Below are 22183 nucleotides of genomic sequence, written 5' to 3'. Positions count from 1 at the left end.
TCGATGAAACATTATAAAGTAAATGCTTAGGACACTTGGGTTCTCTAGTGCGCGGAAAGGGACTCTCGAAATTTTCGCGCACGCACCGCAGTAAAAGATCGTCTTCACTGCGTAAACATTGACTCCTCGTCCGTCTCTGAATCGGGCCCTTAGCGACTTTTCATCTGGGGCCATAGAAAATGAAAATACTGCATGAAGGCTGGCGCGTGTACATGATGTATTTCAGCCATAAGGCAGCAGAACAAGAACAATCGTATTTCAACTGGGGGAAAGTAACTAACACAAAGGATGGGAAATCTTTAAGTGTAATACATGAAACAATAACATGTTACATGGACCCATAAATACAGCACTAAGACACTTATTTATTCCCATCTGTTATAAAATTGTTTTTGATCTTTGAAAAGTTAGTTTTCTTTCTAGAGAAATATATTATTTTTGGGCTAAGGAAAGACTGCGTGCGTGTAACTGAGGCCGGCAGCGTGCGTGTAACTGAGGCCGGCAGCGTGCGTGTAACTGAGACCGGCTGGGTGCGTGTAACTGAGGCCGGGTGAGGGGGAGGTTAGGTTCAGGCATTAGGGGGGGAGGTTAGGGTTAGGGAGAGGGGGAGGTTAGGGAGAGGGGGAGGTTAGGGTTAGGGAGAGGGGGAGGTTAGGGAGAGGGGAGGTGAGGGAGAGGGGGAGGTTAGGGTTAGGGAGAGGGGGAGGTTAGGGAGAGGGGAGGTTAGGGAGAGGGGGAGGTTAGGGTTAGGGAGAGGGGGAGGTTAGGGAGAGGGGGAGGTTAGGGGGAGGGGGAGGTTAGGGTTAGGGAGAGGGGGAGGTTAGGGAGAGGGTGAGGTTAGGGTTAGGGAGAGGGTGAGGTTAGGGTTAGGGAGAGGGGGAGGTTAGGGTTAGGGAGAGGGGGAGGTTAGGATTAGGGAGAGGGGGAGGGTTAGTATACCGACCAACAAGTGTCGTTATGGTAACCCTGTTGGGATCCCGTTTTATATCTCACTGGGAGTGAATGGAGGCAGTATCGCTTGGCAGGCCGGACAGAAAGCGTTGGCGTTGCTAGAGGTGGTGGCATTTATCTCTATACAGTGGAAGCGGCTTTCCTGTGGGCTAAACTCGCACTGACAGGAATATATCCTATACATACAATAAGAACCAGTGAGGTCACGGAGGTACTGTGCCTCCAGAATAACCGAGCACCCCAAAAATCATCTGCACCCACTCTGAGAAGTTGGAGGGGCACAGTAATTACATCTCTGACTTTAAGAGATTCCTTCATAGCCTCGATGTCTCTCCAGGACGCTATGAATTTCATAATGCGAAGGATCGGTTACTTCTGCAAAGACATTATAATAGAAATGTCTTTTCCTTATTACATTAGCGGTGGGTATATAATCCATAATCAGTCAGTAATTGGCTTGAAGGAATTTTGGTAACAACATTAACCGCAGACCCAATCAAAGGTGTCCAGAGATGTCCTTAAATCCAGAGAGGCATTTCCAGCCTTAATTATACATTGCTTGTCCAGAATTTATTATTTATAAGGTTGGCCACTGAAGCATAAACTCACGTACATACCGAGGCTACAACAGGAGAAAGCGTTGTCCCACTTTTACATATGACTCATATAACAAAGGTCTCTTCTGGAGCCTCTCACACGGAGACCCGGCCAGCACACAAACCTCACTGCTCTTCCCACAGAGGCCGGTGAGCGCAGGGATCAGAACACTTACAAACAGCAGAAATGTTGATTAATTCCTCTGTGATTCCACCAGTCACGAGCTGATTCCTTCAAGCAGAACAGTATTGAGAAATGCCATTTGTACCAATGATGGAGTAGAGCGTCAGGAACTATATGTATTTTGCTAATAAAACCTTTCCCCACCTCACCCCCCAGGCCCGGATTAAGGTTTGTTATAAAATGAATAATAAAACTGGCAAAATTATATACTGACAATGCTAATAATGAGTAAATACTCCCAGTACTGCAAATCTGTAGTGCCCCCAGTCTGCACAGCACCCCCAGTACACATTATGCCACACAGAGCCCCCAGTATACATTATTCCACACAGAGCCCCAGTACGCATTATGCCACACAGGACCCCCAGTACACATTATGCCACACAGGACCCCCAGTATACATTATGCCACACAGAACCTCCAGTACACATTATGCTACACATGACCCCAAGTACACATTATGCCACACAGGACCCCCCAGCATACATTATGCCACACAGAACCTCCAGTATACATTATGCCACACAGAGCCCCCAGTATACATTATTCCACACAGAGCCGCCAGTACACATTATGCCACACAGAACCTCCAGTACACATTATGCTACACATGACCCCAAGTACACATTATGTTACATTGATTTAATTGATTTTGGCAACACAAAACCAGCCTTATTGAATTACATCAATAAACAGACACCATTAAAACCAGTTTTGGCCTTTGTTCTAGGTATACAGTATGCCACACAGGACCCCCAGTACACATTATGCCACACAGGACCCCCAGTACACATTATGCCACACAGGACCCCCAGTACATATTATGCCACACAGGACCCCCAGTATACATTATGCCACACAGGACCCCAGTACACATTATGCCACACAGGACCCCCAGTACACATTATGCCACACATGACCCCCAGTATACATTATGCTACACAGGACCCCCAGTATACATTATGCCACACAGGACCCCCACTACACATTATGCTACACAGGACCCCCAGCATACATTATGCCACACAGGACCCCCAGTATACATTATGCCACACAGGACCCCCAGTACACATTATGCCACACAGAGCACCCCCAGTACACATTATGCCACACATGACCCCCAGGATACATTATGCTACACAGGACCCCCAGAATAAATTATGCCACACAGGACCCCCAGTATACATTATGCCACACAGGACCCTCAGTACACTTTATGCCACACAGAACCTCCAGTACACTTTATGCCACACAGGACCCCCAGTACACATTATGCCACATAGGACCCCCAGTACACATTATGCCACACAGGACCCCCAGTACACATAATGCCACACAGGACCCCCAGTACACATTATGCCACACAGAACCTCCAGTACACATTATGCCACACAGAACCCCAGTACACATAATGCCACATAGGACCCCCAGTACACATTATGCCACACAGGACCCCCACTACACATTATGCCACACAGAACCTCCAGTACACATTATGCTACACATGACCCCAAGTACACATTATGCTACATTGATTTCATTGATTTTGGCAACACAAAATCAGCCTTATCGAAGTACATCAATAAACAGACCCCATTAAAACCAGTTTTGGCCTTCGTTCTAGGCTGGTGTTAGAATGATGAAGCACTGGATGCAGATTATGCAACATATTTCAAATTCAGGCAATTGTTAAGCATATTTGGAGAATTCATACCATAGTGATACCTAAATTTAGTTCCATAAATGTACATTTTCTGACATATAGTATGTGTGAAGATTTGTTCAACCTTATTTTTGATGAAAAGTCTATTATGAGGCAATTTTCCTTTGCACTTTACACTTCAGCCTGCAGATGGCGCTGGTGCTGTTAGTAGTGGCAGAGGAAAATTGTCTCTAATGGAAAGGCGCTTTACCAACATGGCAGCCAGTATGTGCCGCAAAGAAAGCGTGCAAGCTATGAGGTTCTGGGGCAGTAGCAGTGGAATAGTTAAAAATGTTTTTATTTTCTATTCGGCAGGTAGATTAAATGATGATTAAAGAAAGAAAGAAACATACAGAAAATGGATCTAGAGACAGGTATTTAGCCTTATACAAATCTTAGTTTGGCTGCAGAAAGTTTAGATACCCCCCCCCCCCCTCACTAAGACAGAAAGAGAAAGGGCAGCATAAAACTACATTAAAAGTTTTAAAACTTATTCTACTGAAGAGTATTTCAATTGTTACATACATTTGAATTTTAACCAAGTTGAATAAACTTGGTCAAGTGGAAGGTCATACACTGAGGTCCATCTACACTGTACCAAACACGTTACCGTGTGTTTAACCTTTAAAGGCACCTGAACTACTCCTTGGAAATTATATTCAAATGTTGGCAACTACGAAACAGTCACAGGCAGGGCCCTCTGTCCCCATGTCCATCCCCAGCACTATCCTTGCTTTCAGAGCTCCCTGTCTCTAGTCTCCTGGTCCCTTTCATAGACTCTGACGCAGGATGGAGCCGCAACGGAGCAGGCGGAGGGGCGGGGAACAGCAGTAAAAGGCGGAGCCAGCCATAACAGAGGGTGGGGCTTAACAAGGGGCAAAGACTGATGTGCCCGGGCATATGCCAGGTCCGTTATACTACTAGTAATAATAATAATGAATAGGCTAAATCTCTGCTAACTCCTTACTGGCTTTACATTCACAATTGGAAGTCTATGACAAAAGTGGCAACACCCAACTTTGCAAACCACTCCCAGGTCAGACCAAACCACACCCATATTTGAGCAAGCCACTCCCAGATCTGACTAAGCCACTCCTATCTTGGAGAAGACCACACACTCCCACCCTCACAGGCAGCACTTCATTCTTGCATTGAATATCAGGGGGTGGGTAGAGATCGTTCCATCAGTGTGGGCACAAAGACTGCAGCACAGTTACAGGAACCCATTACAACGACTTCTGGGAAACAAATTCCCCCAAATGAAGTATTACCGGTAACAAAAAACAGAGATATTGGGAAAACTGGGACATGTGGGAAAGGCAGCAAGGAGCAGGTTAGAGAATACATGTCGGGGGTCTGGATCCCTCTAATGAAATGATGGCATTCCCTAATCACTAAGGGCTCTCACTGACTATAAGGTGGGGCAATAAACCCTGGCAAGCCAGATGCGGGCCCTCAGGAGGGGGGGGGGGGGGGCCATGTTATAAATTCTGCCTTTAGTACATAGGGATGGAGGGCACGTCAGGCAATCACGGAAGGTGCTTTACGACACTGGAAACACAACTAAGCATTAAGCGGATTAAACGTCCTGTAATCAATGAAATAAAATTAAATGGAATCCCGGCGAAGGGTTAAACGGTAAAGTAATTGCAGGGAGTAAAACTGGGTCAATGCAAACACTCATCAAAGTCAGGGTTACTTTGTTAGTGCCCGGGCAGGAGAGGGTTAATCCTGAAAGTCTCCACCCGCCTCCAGGAACTGACGGATCGATAAGTTATTGATTGGTGAGCGAGGGGGAAAATGGCTGGCACAGGCTGTAGTAATCCATCTGTAATGGACCCGCGTGTGTGTGTGCGCTAGTCCGGCCGGCAGCTAGTCCCAGTGTCGTGACACTCAGTGAGGGCGTCTGTACCAGCTCACGACTGCGGAGGTAGAGCTGACATTTCTGTCTCTGCTTCCACTGATGGGGGGGGGGATCCTTCCAGGCTCACAGATTCAGTGGGTTGTCTTGTAAATGAATAAACGGCAGCTTTAACCCTCTGCGCGCTGCCAAATCCTCACCTGGCCGCTGCTATTCTGGGGTCTGTAGCAACTTTAATAAAGGATTCCACCTGCGCCACCAGATATTCCCCCCTCAAAGAAAGCGAATCCACCTCTAAGGCTCTCTGCCATGAAACAATGACTGTGCCCAGTACAGGGGAAACCCCTCTCTTGTGGTCCGTCTCACGCCAATTCTCTGTAAGGGCTGTGAGAATACATAGGGACTAGTGACTCCCGTTACCCTGTGCCCCGTCATGGTCACCTGCCCATGCCCACGATGGCACCATAGCCCACCTCAATAAGCTCCAACGTCACTAGGGGGTCTATTTACTAAGCAGTGTTAGGAGACAGAGGGCCTGATTCAGAGCACAACGCTCTGACCAGAGCGCTCGCTCTGAATCAGGGCCCTCCTACCTAAAAATGGAGCGGCCTCCTGGCCGCTCGCATAGCTGTGGGGACCACCCACAGCTTATGCGAGCGGCCAAAAAGATGGTCGCGATGGTCGAGTCACCATCGACAGCACGCCCCCTTTGGTGCGAGACCCATAGTGACAGCTTGGCTGTTGCTATGCGGGTCTCGCGCATGCACACGACGGAGCTCCCTCCATCGTGCACATGCGCATTAGGGCACCATCGACCCGCTTGCGAGCGCTCAGCGCTTGTGAGCGGGTCTGAATTAGGCCCAGAGTGAAAAGTGTTAAGAAAGTGATAAGGTGCCAGCCAATCAGCTCCCAACTGTCATCTCACAGGCTGTGTTTGAAAAATGACAGTTGGGAGCTGATTGGCTGGTACCTTATCACTTTTCACTCTGTCTCCTAACACTGCTTAGTAACTAGACCCCTATATCACATAACCCCAACTCTTCTACTGTGAGAGGGCCATGACGGGCTTTGAGAGGAGATAAGGGAAAACAATGGCAGTCTGCTTGCAGAGTTTCGCTGCCTATATATTCATCTCTTCCTATATACACATTTCCGGGTACTTTATCTATATACAGTGAGGTCCTTATAATCTCCTGTGATGTTCCAGACCTGTGAGCCAAATGGGACTGTACAAAGCGGCACAGGGAACCACTGGTAGCCTATGGTAATACAGAACAGTATATATGACGTAGGGCAGCATTGCTGGTCTGTCCAGGTGCCCCGGGGTATCACCAGGTGACATTTGCTATTACGGGTGCAGTATATAACAGCACATATAAGGGTCAATACAATTAGGTAAGAGTTGCGAGTTTATTTCATGAAACTCGCAGACTTCGCACGAATGTGCATACCCGCCATCTCCAATCCAATTAAAGATGTCTATTCGCAATACTCGGAGCGGGGGTTTGTGAATTGTCAGCCAAATGTGATGTGAGAAACGTGCATGAAAAAGTGAGGTGAGCTTCCTGGACCCCCCAAAAATGATCATGTTGTTTGCAGAATCATACAGAAGGCTATTAGTGGGCATAAGGAAAGTACTGGAAGTATTTGAATGGTGTTAAATGGACGATTTGTGCATTTATGTATTTTTTTAAAGTAAAGCAATTATAAAAGGCAAACTTTTCCGTTTACTGTTATACAAAAAAAGATGAAAATTAAAATAAAATAAAAAAGTAGGAAAGACAGATGGTTTCGGGGGACTTTCAGGTTTAAAAAAAGGTAAGAAAAATGTAAAAGGCAATTATTTGTCATAAAAATAAATACTCTAATCAAATTTGGGGTGCATAAAGCAACAAAATAGTTGATTTTGGGGTAATTTGAGGCCATTTCTTTTTAAACCCCAAAAAATGACATGTAATTATTGAACTAATTAAGCTAATTGGAAACTTCCAATTGCCTAATTAGTCATTAGGTGGGGTGTCCAAGGGGTTCAGCACGGTGTCCCCACATTTTATCCATAAAATAAAGATTTTCCCTTCCATCTCTCACCCTCAGGGAAAGTGCGAACAGAAATATCCGCGTTACTGTGACTGCTTCAGCGCGAGTTGCTAATTGGATTGCAAAATGAATTCGCAGAGAAAACAGCAACGTTGCATCTAATTGGAATGACCCCATAGTGATTCTGTCAGGCTTGTCTTTAGCTGTAGTATTACCCTGCACAGCCTGCAGGTGGCACTATTGCATTTGATACACATGTTTGGTCACCGACTAAAAGCTCTCAGTAAACATGACAATGACACGGATTGGCACGATAGCACAATGGTATAATAAGAAGGCGTAGACATTTCCAAGTTAAGTAAAACACAAAGTTCAATTATATTTAATACAAAGTAATAAAAAGTGTTTTATCCTGGTAATAGTTTTCCTGTAATGGTATGCAGTTTGTCAAATCCTGTAATTATTCTGGTATTAATCTCACTTCCCAGCATGAGAATTCTGAGGCTCTGAATAGTAATATAGATTAAAAAGAATGAAATGGTGATATAGATTGATTAGAATTCATGTGTAGAATCAGCGCTGTAATATCCCGTAGGATGAAGCAGAAATGGGGAGGCAGCAGCTGGTGGCGGGCTCGGGCGCGGGGTCTAGGTGGGCATCGGATGTGCCCCATGTTCATCGGGTCTTAGAGCACCTTAATATGACCGGCAAATAATTTTGTATTTTTTACTTTTTTCTTTACTTTTCTTTACAAGTCACAGAAAGCGAACATAGAGCTAACACATGGAGCAGAGGTTACCAAACTCTGTCCTCAGGCACCCTAACGGTCCAGGTTTTATGGATATCCATGGTTGAGCACAGATGGTTAAGTCAAAAGACTGAGGTACTAATGAAGTCACCTGTGCCCAAGCATGGTTATCCTTAAAACCTGGACCGTTAGGGTAGAGGACAGAGTTTGGGAACCTCTGAAATAAAGTGATTTAAGAACGATATCCATTCAATATCTCACCTAGCCTACAGGGGCCAAGGCACATCACCAGGCTACACCAGGCCACAGTGACTTTAAGCCCACCAAGCACCCTATGCTCCTGCCTTGTCACCAAGCACCCTATGCTCCTGCCTTGTCACCAAGCACCCTATGCTCCTGCCTTGTCACCAAGCACCCTATGCTCCTGCCTTGTCACCAAGCACCCTATGCTCCTGCCTTGTCACCAAGCACCCTATGCTCCTGCCTTGTCACCAAGCACCCTATGCTCCTGTCTCGGGTCCAGTCACCCCTGAGGGCTTTCTAATTACTGTAACACCGCTTTGCAAACAGAGGTGGGAGCCCAATACAAGGGGAGGTCTCATCTCGAGACGGACCACAGTGTCTGCCTCTTCATAAACAACCAGAACGGGAAATCCTCGGACGCGCTCTCGCAGAAGTCAGCCGCAGAGACGTCACTGGATTAAATAAAATCTAAAAATTCATATTAAAGAAAAGTAATAATCCGGTATAAAAAAAATCCCCGAAAACAGTTTAAAGGCCAATATACTATTACTGCAGTACGATAGTGACTTTATGCTGTGATGGGAAAATTAAGATCCGACTGGGCTGCGCCCGCGGTCACTTATTTACAGAGCGCCACATCTCGCCACTCACCTACAGAGCAGATGTCGGTGAAGTGATCCTCCCCCTCCTCGGCGTGGATGAGGTCGTTTTTACTCTTCTTAATGGTGGCTCTTTTCAGTACTGCGAGGAAGCACAGACATATATATTATTTACCAGATTGCAGCGTGTTAGAGAATAATGACTTCCTGCGGGGGAGGGTGGAAGGGACGCTCCTGTCCGTCAGTCAGGTTGATGAAGTAACGGCGGCAGAACTCGCACTCTGTGCGTCCTGTCACAAGGCAGAAAATTAAAAGTGACAAGTGAAATTAAAAACACCTCATATGCAAAGGGACGGTTTAGGAGAACTGTCAGTCAGTGTCCGGCAGGACTCGGTGCTGGGGACTAAGAGCTACGGGGAGCCACAATGCTGACCACCAGCGTAAAAGTGTGACGGTTATAACTACCGGCCAACGTCTCCGAATGGGAAAACTGGGGGTCCCACAAATCCAAACAAAATACACTGTTTATTGATAATAAAAACCAACCAAACAAATAAAAAACTAGGCCACGCCCATTTCAGGTTAGGCCACACCTCTTCTGGATACAGAATATCAGGACTTTTCCATTACAATTGCGGCTATTGGCGTATGCGTGGTGCAACGTGGAGCGTGACACTAAAAGGGGTCGTCCACTTTTGCACAGCTTCTCTCTAAATGTTGTCTAGTCCTGTAATGCTTCTGCCGGACATACCCCCAACTGATGCCCGCTGTTACCCGTCTGCAGCAATTGCTTCCATAAGAGGCAATAAAGCACTTTCCTTGGAACAGCCCAGTCTGGGAAGGTGATTGGAGCCTGCCCCCAGCAGTGTATAATTAGTGTGGTCTCTGAGTGGACAGGACCTTCCTCAGTACAATCACGTGACGTTTGGTACAAAACGCTCTTCCATATAGTGGCACAACTAGCAGTCTAGAAAGAGCCCACTACCTTAAAGTGCCCTTGCCAACCCTGTGCCTTCCGAGAGGCTGCTGAAATGTGTGAACAAACCTACATAGCAACGTGCCGCACACATGAGGAAACCAACACCGCAACGCGCCTCACAACGGTACCCGATTTATGACGGGGCAGTCTCCATTCGCATACCGCAAGTGGGGTGGAGCTTACACAAAAGTGGGTGGTGTTTCACTGAAATGTGGGCGCTTCTGGGTGGATTGGGCGGCGTTTCGTTGCAACCAGGGCGGAGCTTGTTGTATTTTGCTGTGTCATAAGAGTCACATAAACACGCAATAATGGTGCTCACCATCTAAGGGCGACTTTTCCTCAGCATTTTTGTCTTCTTCTGCCAGCATGACCTCCTCTGTAAGACAAATGGACGACCGGAAACCCAGAATGAGTGCCAATAACCAATAAATGGATCCTGCTGTGATCTATTATTATTATTAGTAACATTTATTTATATAGCGCCAGACCAGCATACGCAGTTTTGCTTTTCAACTGGGGACAAACACAGTAATAACACAAGACTGGGCAGTAACAGACAGATAAAGCGGTAAGAGGGCGCCGCCCGCACGCCTACAATATATAAACTATAAATGAGAATTTGTTTTCACGGGTGACTCAGAAAATAATCCGGGTACTCTATATAACTAGCATTAAACAAAGCAAAGACGTGTGATCTGATAATAGGTTACTGCTACCTCTTCTATCCCGCTGTCCAGCTCTCACCTGCTTTAAATATCCACTCGAGGTACCCGTTCAGCTCGCGCTCAATTTGCTGCTGACGCCTCAGTTTGAGGAAGGCGCGGCGATTCTCCACCCGCTCGCGTTCCTTGGCAAACTCCCTGCAAGAGGACAGAAGATTCAGTTGCTGGCTGGATACAGCGGACGCGGACCCATGTCCTCCCTCCGAGCGTGACAAATTGTTTTTAGCCGTTTTGTAAGTGTGAGAAATTTCATTGAAGGTGTTTAATAGACGATGGTTTAGGGACGGACGTTGGGTTACATGAAGATGCCTCGGGGAACACATCTCCTATGCGATTGGTAACTGGCGTCTCCATGGGATTATGGCCACCGCCGTTTCAGCAAAACAAAAACATTATTCCCACCGGCCGGCTGACAGAATAAGAGTGTTTTAATATATTACTAGATGTGCAGATCTAAATAAATTCAGCTGCGCAGCTTAAAGTATCCCCCACATTTGGAATGATTAAGAACGGCCTCTAAATATAGATAATTGCTGTTTTTACAAAGCTGGATCCGAATCCTCCCCCTTGGGCTGAACACAGCTGTCCTGTATTAGTGCTATGTGGACGAGTCTGGGAGAGGGGGGCAATAATTGGGTTTTTTCTCACACAGTCACTAAATCCTCAAAAAATTGTCATAATGGGTGGGGTCAGATATATTAGGACAAGGTACAATGGGCAGTGCCGTAATGGGTGGGGTCATACATAATGGACATGGTTACACAATTAGCAGGGCCAGACATAATAGGATAAGACACAATTAGCAGGGCCAGACATAATGGGTGGTGCCTAATTGGAAAGGTTAGACACAATGGACAAAAATAGATACAATGGGCAGGGCCAGGCATAGTGGGCAGGGCCAGACATAGTGGGCAGGGCCAAGCTTAGGGACTCAGGGCCTGATTCAGACACGCTCACGAGCGCTATCCACTCGCAAGCGGGTGGATGGTGGCCCAGTGCGCATGCGCACGACGGCTCCGTCGTGCGCATGCGCGAGACCCGGATAGCGACGGGCAAGCCGTCGCTCCGGGTCTCGTACCAAAGGGGGTGTGCTGTCGATGTTGAGTGACAGCACGCCCCCTTTGGTGGGCGGGCCAAGGGAGTGGCTGCCAAACATCGACAGCACGCCCCCTTTGATCAGACACTACGAGCGAAGGAAAGTCCTTCGCTCGTCGCGTCTCGCGCATGCGCACGACGGAGCGCCCTCCGTCGTGCGCATGCGCAGTGCAGACCATCGACCCACTTGCGAGCAGACAGCCGCTCGCGAGTGGGTCTGAATCAGGGCCATAGTCCCAAAACCCTCATTCCTGTGTCCAAAAGGGAGAGCTCCAGTGCTACTAGCGCTAGCTAACACGGGTGACCAGTCCCGTTACCAGGGCCAGATTATAGGGAGAGCTCCAGTGCTACTAGCGCTAACTAACACGGGTGACCAGTCCTGTTACCAGGGCCAGATTATAGGGAGAGCTCCAGTTCTACTAGTGCTAACTAACACGGGTGACCAGTCCTGTTACCAGGACCGGATTATAGGGAGAGCTCCAGTGCTACTAGCGCTAACTAACACGGGTGACCAGTCCTGTTACCAGGGCCGGATTATAGGGAGAGCTCCAGTGCTACTAGCGCTAACTAACACGGGTGACCAGTCCTGTTACCAGGGCCAGATTATAGGGAGAGCTCCAGTGCTACTAGTGCTAACTAACACGGGTGACCAGTCCTGTTACCAGGACCGGATTATAGGGAGAGCTCCAGTGCTACTAGCGCTAACTAACACGGGTGACCAGTCCTGTTACCAGGGCCGGATTATAGGGAGAGCTCCAGTGCTACTAGTGCTAACTAACACGGGTGACCAGTCCCGTTACCAGGGCCGGATTATAGGGAGAGCTCCAGTGCTACTAGCGCTAACTAACATGGGTGACCAGTCCCGTTACCAGGGCCGGATTATAGGGAAAGCTCCAGTGCTACTAGCGTTAACTAACACGGATGACCAGTCCTGTTACCAGGTCCGGATTATAGGGAGAGCTCCAGTGCTACTAGCGCTAACTAACACGGGTGACCAGTCCCATTACCAGGGCCGGATTATAGGGACAGCTCCAGTGCTACTATGGCTTACTAACACGGGTGACCAGTCCCGTTACCAGGGCCGGATTATAGGGAGAGCTCCAGTGCTACTAGCGCTAACTAACACGGATGACCAGTCCTGTTACCAGGGCCGGATTATAGGGAGAGCTCCAGTGCTACTAGCGCTAACTAACACGGATGACCAGTCCTGTTACCAGGGCCAGATTATAGGGAGAGCTCCAGTGCTACTAGTGCTAACTAACACGGATGACCAGTCCTGTTACCAGGGCCAGATTATAGGGAGAGCTCCAGTGCTACTAGTGCTAACTAACACGGGTGACCAGTCCTGTTACCAGGACCGGATTATAGGGAGAGCTCCAGTGCTACTAGCGCTAACTAACACGGGTGACCAGTCCTGTTACCAGGGCCGGATTATAGGGAGAGCTCCAGTGCTACTAGCGCTAACTAACACGGGTGACCAGTCCTGTTACCAGGGCCAGATTATAGGGAGAGCTCCAGTGCTACTAGTGCTAACTAACACGGGTGACCAGTCCTGTTACCAGGACCGGATTATAGGGAGAGCTCCAGTGCTACTAGCGCTAACTAACACGGGTGACCAGTCCTGTTACCAGGGCCAGATTATAGGGAGAGCTCCAGTGCTACTAGCGCTAACTAACACGGGTGACCAGTCCCGTTACCAGGGCCGGATTATAGGGAAAGCTCCAGTGCTACTAGCGTTAACTAACACGGATGACCAGTCCTGTTACCAGGTCCGGATTATAGGGAGAGCTCCAGTGCTACTAGCGCTAACTAACACGGGTGACCAGTCCCGTTACCAGGGCCGGATTATAGGGACAGCTCCAGTGCTACTATGGCTTACTAACACGGGTGACCAGTCCCGTTACCAGGGCCGGATTATAGGGAAAGCTCCAGTGCTACTAGCGTTAACTAACACGGATGACCAGTCCTGTTACCAGGGCCGGATTATAGGGAGAACTCCAGTGCTACTAGCGCTAACTAACACGGGTGACCAGTCCCGTTACCAGGGCCGGATTATAGGGACAGCTCCAGTGCTACTATGGTTTACTAACACGGGTGACCAGTCCCGTTACCAGGGCCGGATTATAGGGAGAGCTCCAGTGCTACTAGCGCTAACTAACACGGATGACCAGTCCTGTTACCAGGGCCGGATTATAGGGAGAGCTCCAGTGCTACTAGCGCTAACTAACACGGATGACCAGTCCTGTTACCAGGGCCGGATTATAGGGAGAGCTCCAGTGCTACTAGCGCTAACTAACACGGATGACCAGTCCTGTTACCAGGGCCGGATTATAGGGAGAGCTCCAGTGCTACTAGCGCTAATACGGGTGACCAGTCCTGTTACACATCAGTCTGACCCCCAGAAAGGTAATGCTTAGTTCTGAGGGCAGGGGGCACTTATAATGACCAATTTGGGGAGGGAGGGGGAGGCACTAATAGATGAGGGGAAGATATACTAAGGATGTACAAGTGTCGGTTTGAACAATACAATTAATCTTATATTTGGATTTCTCTCTCTTGTTTCCCTTTAACAGGTTTCACGCCATGAACAGTTGGTAGTGAGAACAAAGTGGCCGACATGGACGGATCTGTAGGACTATATATGAGTCAACTAATATATTTTATGGAAAGGTCAATACGAAGACATATTTGCTTTAATATTCCAAGCTAAAAAAAAAAAAGATTCACAGGAATAGAAGGAAATGACAGACGAGGAAAGTAGAGAAGGGAGGCTGGAGAGTGAGACAGAGATAAAAGGATAAAGACCCTGGACGTGTGTCACAGACTGCGCTCTCTGATGAATAATTTAGTCTGGGAGCTGAGGCACGCCGAGAGATCCTGCGTTTCGCTGTTCACCCCCTGACGGGCCTAGTGATAGGTCATTCCGAGAGATGCCAGCAAACAAGTCTCCCCGGCGGGGGGTTATCTAGCAACAATGCCGCCATAGCTACAGAGACGGAGTATTGCCCGGCTGCCCTGCCCGAATCGGTCTGATAAATTGGGTCGATAAGGGGAACTATCATCATTATCACCGGAGAGAGAGGTGATAGGGATTATTACATAGCCCCCTGCGGCTACAATGATTGCAATGTGTAATCTTTATATTGCTGGTTACAAATGGCTGCTATGGGGTCTCTAATTGCTGAGATGAATGGGCTTTATCCCTCCTCTGGCTGTGGGTGCGCCCAGCGTCAGACTGGGGTATGAAGGGCCCATCGGGGGAATGCAGTGATAGGGGCCCATATTAAGGGGTGTGGCCAGCATCTAGAAGGGGTGTGACCAGCATCTAGAAGGGGTGTGGACAGCATCTAGAAGGGGTGTGACCAGCATCTAGAAGGGGTGTGGCCAGCATCTAGAAGGGGTGTGACCAGCATCTAGAAGGGGTGTGGACAGCATGTAGAAGGGGTGTGGACAGCATCTAGAAGGGGTGTGGACAGCATCTAGAAGGGGTGTGGACAGCATCTAGAAGGGGTGTGGACAGCATGTAGAAGGGGTGTGGACAGCATCTAGAAGGGGTGTGACCAGCATCTAGAAGGGGTGTGGACTGCATCTAGAAGGGGTGTGGACAGCATGTAGAAGGGGTGTGGACAGCATCTAGAAGGGGTGTGGACAGCATGTAGAAGGGGTGTGGACAGCATGTAGAAGGGGTGTGACCAGCATGTAGAAGGGGTGTGACCAGCATCTAGAAGGGGTGTGGACAGCATGTAGAAGGGGTGTGGACAGCATCTAGAAGGGGAGTGACCAGCATCTAGAAGGGGTGTGGACAGCATGTAGAAGGGGTGTGGACAGCATGTAGAAGGGGTGTGGACAGCATGTAGAAGGGGTGTAGACAGCATGTAGAAGGGGTGTGGACAGCATCTAGAAGGGGTGTGGACAGCATCTAGAAGGGGTGTGGACAGCATGTAGAAGGGGCGTGGACAGCATCTAGAAGGGGTGTGGACAGCATCTAGAAGGGGCGTGGACAGCATGTAGAAGGGGCGTGGACAGCATCTAGAAGGGGTGTGGACAGCATCTAGAAGGGGTGTGGACAGCATCTAGAAGGGGTGTGGACAGCATCTAGAAGGGGTGTGGACAGCATGTAGAAGGGGTGTGGACAGCATGTAGAAGGGGTGTGGACAGCATCTAGAAGGGGCGTGGACAGCATCTAGAAGGGGTGTGGACAGCATGTAGAAGGGGTGTGGACAGCATGTAGAAGGGGCGTGGACAGCATCTAGAAGGGGTGTGGACAGCATCTAGAAGGGGTGTGGACAGCATCTAGAAGGGGTGTGGACAGCATGTAGAAGGGGTGTGGACAGCATCTAGAAGTGGTGTGGACAGCATGTAGAAGGGGTGTGGACAGCATCTAGAAGGGGTGTGGACAGCATGTAGAAGGGGTGTGGACAGCATGTAGAAGGGGTGTGGACAGCATCTAGAAGGGGCGTGGACAGCATCTAGAAGGGGTGTGGACAGCATGTAGAAGGGGTGTGGACAGCATGTAGAAGGGGCGTGGACAGCATCTAGAAGTGGTGTGGACAGCATCTAGAAGGGGTGTGGACAGCATCTAGAAGGGGTGTGGACAGCATGTAGAAGGGGTGTGGACAGCATCTAGAGGGGGTGTGGCCAGCCTCCACAGAGGCTTGGCTAACCAATAGAAAGTGCATGGACTGGGCTCCTTAAAAATGTATACATAGTGAATACTGCTAGTGCATTCATGATAACGCACCAGACTAATAACATCAGTGCATTGTAGAAAATACACCATAGTCCTGTGCAGTATAATGTAAAATATGTATAATGTTTACTTCAAGTGCACAGTCTTGAATCTGATCTCTAGAGGAGGGCAGTGGGTCCCACCGGGGGATTCCCCTGTACCCCTGTGGGCCAGTCCAACCCTGGGTACGCCTCATGCAACTATCACTTTACTTGTACTATTCATTTATAGGATATCGTCACAGAGGGGCAGCATATCCAGCCCCTACCGCATGCTGGGGCTGATTCAGTACTGAGCGCAAGTTCAACTACAGACGCAGATCGAGCGATTATTTGCTATTACGCATGTGTATAAGCCGCACTGAGCACACGCTGCTATCGCACAAACGCACAGTGTAATCCATCACAGAGTGAGTGACAGGCTGTCAGCGTTTGGGGGGTGGTAATAGGAGGTGGTCAGAAAAACGCAGGCGTTTATGTCCGTTTGGACGCCGTTTCCTGGGCGTGCATAAATTAGCCACTGCCACATGTGACACTTGACGGATGTGAGAAAGCAGCAGTGGGCGTCTTTATGCCAGTTGAGCTTTGGCAAGCATTAGCCTATTTTCGCAGCTGCGTTTTGTGCGAATTCGCAGCTGCGATCGCAATTATGATCCACAGTCGTATCCAACACTGACAGGTTGTGTCTCTGGGAAACAGAAAATAACAGCACTATTTGACAACAAGGCCATGGCTGAAAAGCACAGAAGGAAGTTAGAAGACGAAGAAACGTAATTGGCGACAGTTTCAGCCAAACTACTTAACTAATATCTCTACATTTCTATATTAGAGCAGGTCAAACTGACGCACAAAAATACAACACTGGATTCATTGCGATCTCTTCTTCCCGATCATCTGAGTGAGCACTATCTCAGCGCAGGAACGCAGCAGCGTGCATGTGCACCTATCCAGGATTGCCTGATTCTGACACATATTTGGAATGGCGAACAGATACCGACCTGGACAAAGGTGCATATTAGCTACAGAAAGATGATGGATTTGCAATTTCTGTTGCATTACAGAGGTTTTAGCTGTATTACTGATGCCAAATATCAAATTCATTAGTTGCAAATAAAATAAATGAAGAAAACGGTGGTGCACTTGTGATGTGAGAGTTTGGGCCGACACTTTGCATAGTGTCACAATTGCAACTTTCTTAATGAATGCAAATTGCGCCTACTGTTAGGGAAGCAATTGCCGCCATCTCTGCCTCAGTACCGTAGCCTGTAACTCCCTGGTGAAAAAGGAGCTACCTTGCGGTTACCGTTCCTGCACGAGCGATGGCCCTGTACTGTCACCAGCCGCGCCAGAGAACGCCTGCCAGTACCAGCACCGTGGTAGCGTCAGCAATAGGTCTTTATGCACGTTAGGTAGGTGCAAGAGGAAAGGGAGACACAACATGATGTGAGGGGAGATTTTCATATTTGGTTATAGCATAGGGGGCGCCAGTTGGGTAAAGGGAACAGAACTACATACAAGGGCACGTAAGGGATGTACTGCATTAGGGGGCAATCCCAGAACAAATCAGCAGAGACGAAGGTTCCAGACACTCACCCAGAAAGGACACCCAGGACCAGGTTCAACATGAAGAAGGAGCCAACGATGATGAGAGGGATGAAGTACAGCCAGTTCCACATGGCCCCCACGGCGTCGTTCGTCTGTAACACACAAAGACAGGGGTTATTTAATATGGGGATTCCATTTGCTCAGACCCCGCAGTGAGAATCCACGGGCATAAGGAATGAACCATTAAACAGAATTAGCGCCATGTTATTGCTTCTCTGCCTATGATAATATTAAGGAAAATGCCCTAAAGTAATGTTTGTGAGACAGCCCAAACCCCTCTCGCCCATGGCTGTCACTGGGCCGATTAGTACAGGTGCAACAAAACACAACAAAGGCAAACGATGACTAAAGCCGCCCTGTACAAATGCCGACTTAGGCCAACCTGAATAATATAATCATATTACATAGATAGACGAGCCGGGAGCTTATCACCCATCCTGTCACCTGTCAGGTGCGACGATCGCTCTCTTTAGTCGTCCGCACACTGCGGCTGAGTAACGTGGATGTCACATGTGTGCCCTGCCATCAATATTACCTGCTCGCACAGAGCCCGGTCAGCTCTGAGGATTTTGGGGACTCTCGTGTTCTGGTCCCCGACCTCTGGGATCTGAACCTTTGGCCTAAAAGTACCTTATATCATCGGCCACACAACTTATTACATGAGATTTGAATTTGGCTAAGACAGAAAGTAGCCTATCCGATAAGGCGCCAAACCACCCGGGGAGGCGGAAATGACTGAACCACCTGATCCTCCCAACTTTTAATGACGAAACAAAGACCTTATCTGTCAATCCTGCGATGACGCCCTGTGGCAATATCCTAACCGCCCAGCTCCCGGATGCTGAGCGCGCCCTGCGCTGTAATAATAAGTACCAGGGCAGAATTAGACAGCGTTGTAAATGCTCTCTGCCTCCCCTCCCCACTCACTGCTAATGTGATTTACCATCCGCCTCGCCAAGCCAAAGCATTAATATTTAACCCTTCCACTCCCCCCCAGCGGGTGTGGGCTGAACGAGTAACTGAAATGCGCACATAGCTTTACACATTAGCTTTTCAACAGACACGTTCTACGATAAGTAGTTCTGTACTACAGACAGACAGTGAGAAGTAACGAGGTTTAAGCAGCCTCTTAGCCCAGTAAATGGGCTTCTCACCTTCAGATTCAGACGGTTTAATTTATTGCCCTTATCACGTCCTGTCATCTAGAGGGATATGTAACAACGGCGCCGTGTAAGACGCAATCCACCTGCAGCGTCTCAGCGCCCTTGTATTGGCGAATTGCTCAAATGAATTAAGTTGGTAAAAATAGACTTCGGCAGAAAGATAGGGATGATCATTTATGGCATAATACTGTCAGGAACAGTGGCGCAATGAACATTATTATTACGCACAAATAGAAAAATAAGCGACAGAAATGTCCTAGGGAAAGCACCAGTGGAAAGAGCTGAGGATATTACGCCGCTGTTAACCCTGTCGTTGCTGAATTGCGGCAGCTGCGAAGCACAGAGATGGACCCGTCTGCACTTCGCTGTTCTGTTACTTCGTTAAATAAGCCTCATTCCCTTCTCCTGTCCTCTGTGCTTTCTAACCAAGTATTTATATCAGCGACAGTTTTCTTTTTTTTTTTCCGTTCACCTTCGATATATCGCAAAACTGCTCTCAGGATAAAATTGTATACACTGCAGAAATCACATGACACCTGCAGTGTCATACCCCCCATAAGCCCACCCACCCTATATAGGGACACTGCTGGATTATATAAATGCATGGCTAAAAAGCATGCATACAAGACACATATTTAGCAGAGATGTTCACGGACCCCTGCGTTGTGGTTCTTTTCTGTTTTGCTTTTGGATACCTTTAAAAGTGATGAAATGCACAACTGAAATCCCGTAATTTGGACCTGTTTATATGTAATCCAGAACCCGAGATTCCGTTAAAATCCGACTTGCGAATTTACAGCAGACCCGAGTCGGTACTCCATTAGACTCAGAATCCCAAAGTTTGTTTTTCTGAAACACCGAGCGGCACATCTGTAATATGTAGTGACAGGATGGCATGTACTAGCCAATAACGTAATCTGAGGGTGGGTACTACACTCCCTATAGCGCAACATGCGCAGTCTTTATTACTGGTGAGTACTCACATATAATTACCCCAAATGGGGTGCTAGAGCGTTTTGTTCTAAAATCCACATCAGTGACTTTGATCTGGGAAAACTAATACAGACACTGGGACACAGGACAGAGCGAACAGGTTAATATGGAGAGACCCGGATCAGCTGATAAATGATGGTGTCACAGAGCGCAGCTGAAATGTCCATTACTCAGTGGGATTAATGTGTCCGCATATGACAGGAGAGAGCCAGGCAGCCATTGTCAGAGGTGTCAGGCGCTTTCTGGATGCTAAATTGGGGACATGTTGAAATGAAAATATGAAATGTTCCTGATTTCACCAGATCTAGTAAATTATTCTGTAATGACACATAAGTAACTCGTGCAGCCACTTAGGATATATTGTACTTACTCACAGTTCCCAACATTCACACATGCGTAATAGGGAGAAACTAAGTTACATAGTGGAAGGAGCTGGATTCCCAGAAGCACAGAGTATATCAGGAGCAGGGATGTGCAGTCAGGGGAGGCAGAGCCTCTCCCCTATCATACGCCTGAGATTTGATATAAAAATTATTAGAATAATAAAAAGAAGATACTTATAATTTATAGACGTCTTCTTTGTTTATTGTAATCATTTTTATAGTTAACACTCACCAGCTTTCTGTAGCTCCCTGTGACCGCAGAAGGTGAGTGATATGTTAGTGAGGACAGGGCTGCATGTGACAGGGACAGTGACATGATGTGAGGAGGGGAATGGGGGCAGCAGGAAGTCACAGACTGAGAGTTGTATAGTGGGAGGAGCAGGGTCCCCAGCAGCACAGAGTATATCAGGAGATGAGTGATGTGTTAGTGAGGACAGGGCTGCATGTGACAGGGACAGTGACATGATGTGAGGAGGGGAATGGAGGCAGCAGGAAGTCACAGACTGAGAGTTATATAGTGGGAGGAGCAGGGTCCCCAGCAGCACAGAGTATATCAGGAGATGAGTGATGTGTTTGTGAGGACAGGGCTGCATGTGACAGGGGCAGTGACATGATGTGAGGAGGGGAATGGGGGCAGCAGGAAGCCACAGACTGAGAGTTATATAGTGGGAGGAGCAGGGTCCCCAGCAGCACAGAGTATATCAGGAGATGAGTGATGTGTTAGTGAGGACAGGGCTGCATGTGACAAGGGCAGTGACATGATGTGAGGAGGGGAATGGAGGCAGCAGGAAGCCACAGACTGAGAGTTATATAGTGGGAGGAGCAGGGTCCCCAGCAGCACAGAGTATATCAGGAGATGAGTGATGTGTTAGTGAGGACAGGGCTGCATGTGACAGGGGCAGTGACATGATGTGAGGAGGGGAATGGGGGCAGCAGGAAGTCACAGACTGAGAGTTATATAGTGGGAGGAGCAGGGTCCCCAGCAGCACAGAGTATATCAGGATATGAGTGATGTGTCAGTGAGGACAGGGCTGCATGTGACAGGGACAGTGACATGATGTGAGGAGGGGAATGGGGGCAGCAGGAAGCCACAGACTGAGAGTTATATAGTGGGAGGAGCAGGGTCCCCAGCAGCACAGAGTATATCAGGAGATGAGTGATGTCTTAGTGAGGACAGGGCTGCATGTGACAAGGGCAGTGACATGATGTGAGGAGGGGAATGGAGGCAGCAGGAAGCCACAGACTGAGAGTTATATAGTGGGAGGAGCAGGGTCCCCAGCAGCACAGAGTATATCAGGAGATGAGTGATGTGTCAGTGAGGACAGGGCTGCATGTGACAGGGGCAGTGACATGATGTGAGGAGGGGAATGGGGGCAGCAGGAAGTCACAGACTGAGAGTTATATAGTGGGAGGAGCAGGGTCCCCAGCAGCACAGAGTATATCAGGAGATGAGTGATGTGTTTGTGAGGACAGGGCTGCATGTGACAGGGGCAGTGACATGATGTGAGGAGGGGAATGGAGGCAGCAGGAAGCCACAGACTGAGAGTTATATAGTGGGAGGAGCAGGGTCCCCAGCAGCACAGAGTATATCAGG

The 22183-nt window shown here is 48.3% G+C and overlaps 1 protein-coding gene across 1 annotated transcript in view; it reads right to left on the bottom strand.

The window, feature by feature from the left end:
* CACNA1B (calcium voltage-gated channel subunit alpha1 B) overlaps positions 1 to 22183 on the bottom strand; it is a 364867-nt gene that overhangs the window by 149523 nt on the left and 193161 nt on the right. The window contains exons 8-11 of the mRNA XM_088460941.1: positions 18039 to 18142; positions 10645 to 10760; positions 10220 to 10276; positions 8974 to 9063 (exon numbers count right to left, since the gene is read on the bottom strand). Of these exons, the coding sequence (XP_088317067.1) occupies positions 8974 to 9063; positions 10220 to 10276; positions 10645 to 10760; positions 18039 to 18142 (367 nt within the window). The remainder of the gene's footprint in view (positions 1 to 8973; positions 9064 to 10219; positions 10277 to 10644; positions 10761 to 18038; positions 18143 to 22183) is intronic.

Source organism: Taudactylus pleione, unplaced genomic scaffold (genome assembly GCF_031769625.1).
Source record: "Taudactylus pleione unplaced genomic scaffold, aTauple2 ptg000996l, whole genome shotgun sequence".
NCBI classification, from domain to species: domain Eukaryota; kingdom Metazoa; phylum Chordata; class Amphibia; order Anura; family Myobatrachidae; genus Taudactylus; species Taudactylus pleione.
Note: the sequence above shows the minus strand (reverse complement) of the source record. Positions and strands in the feature narration are given on the sequence as shown.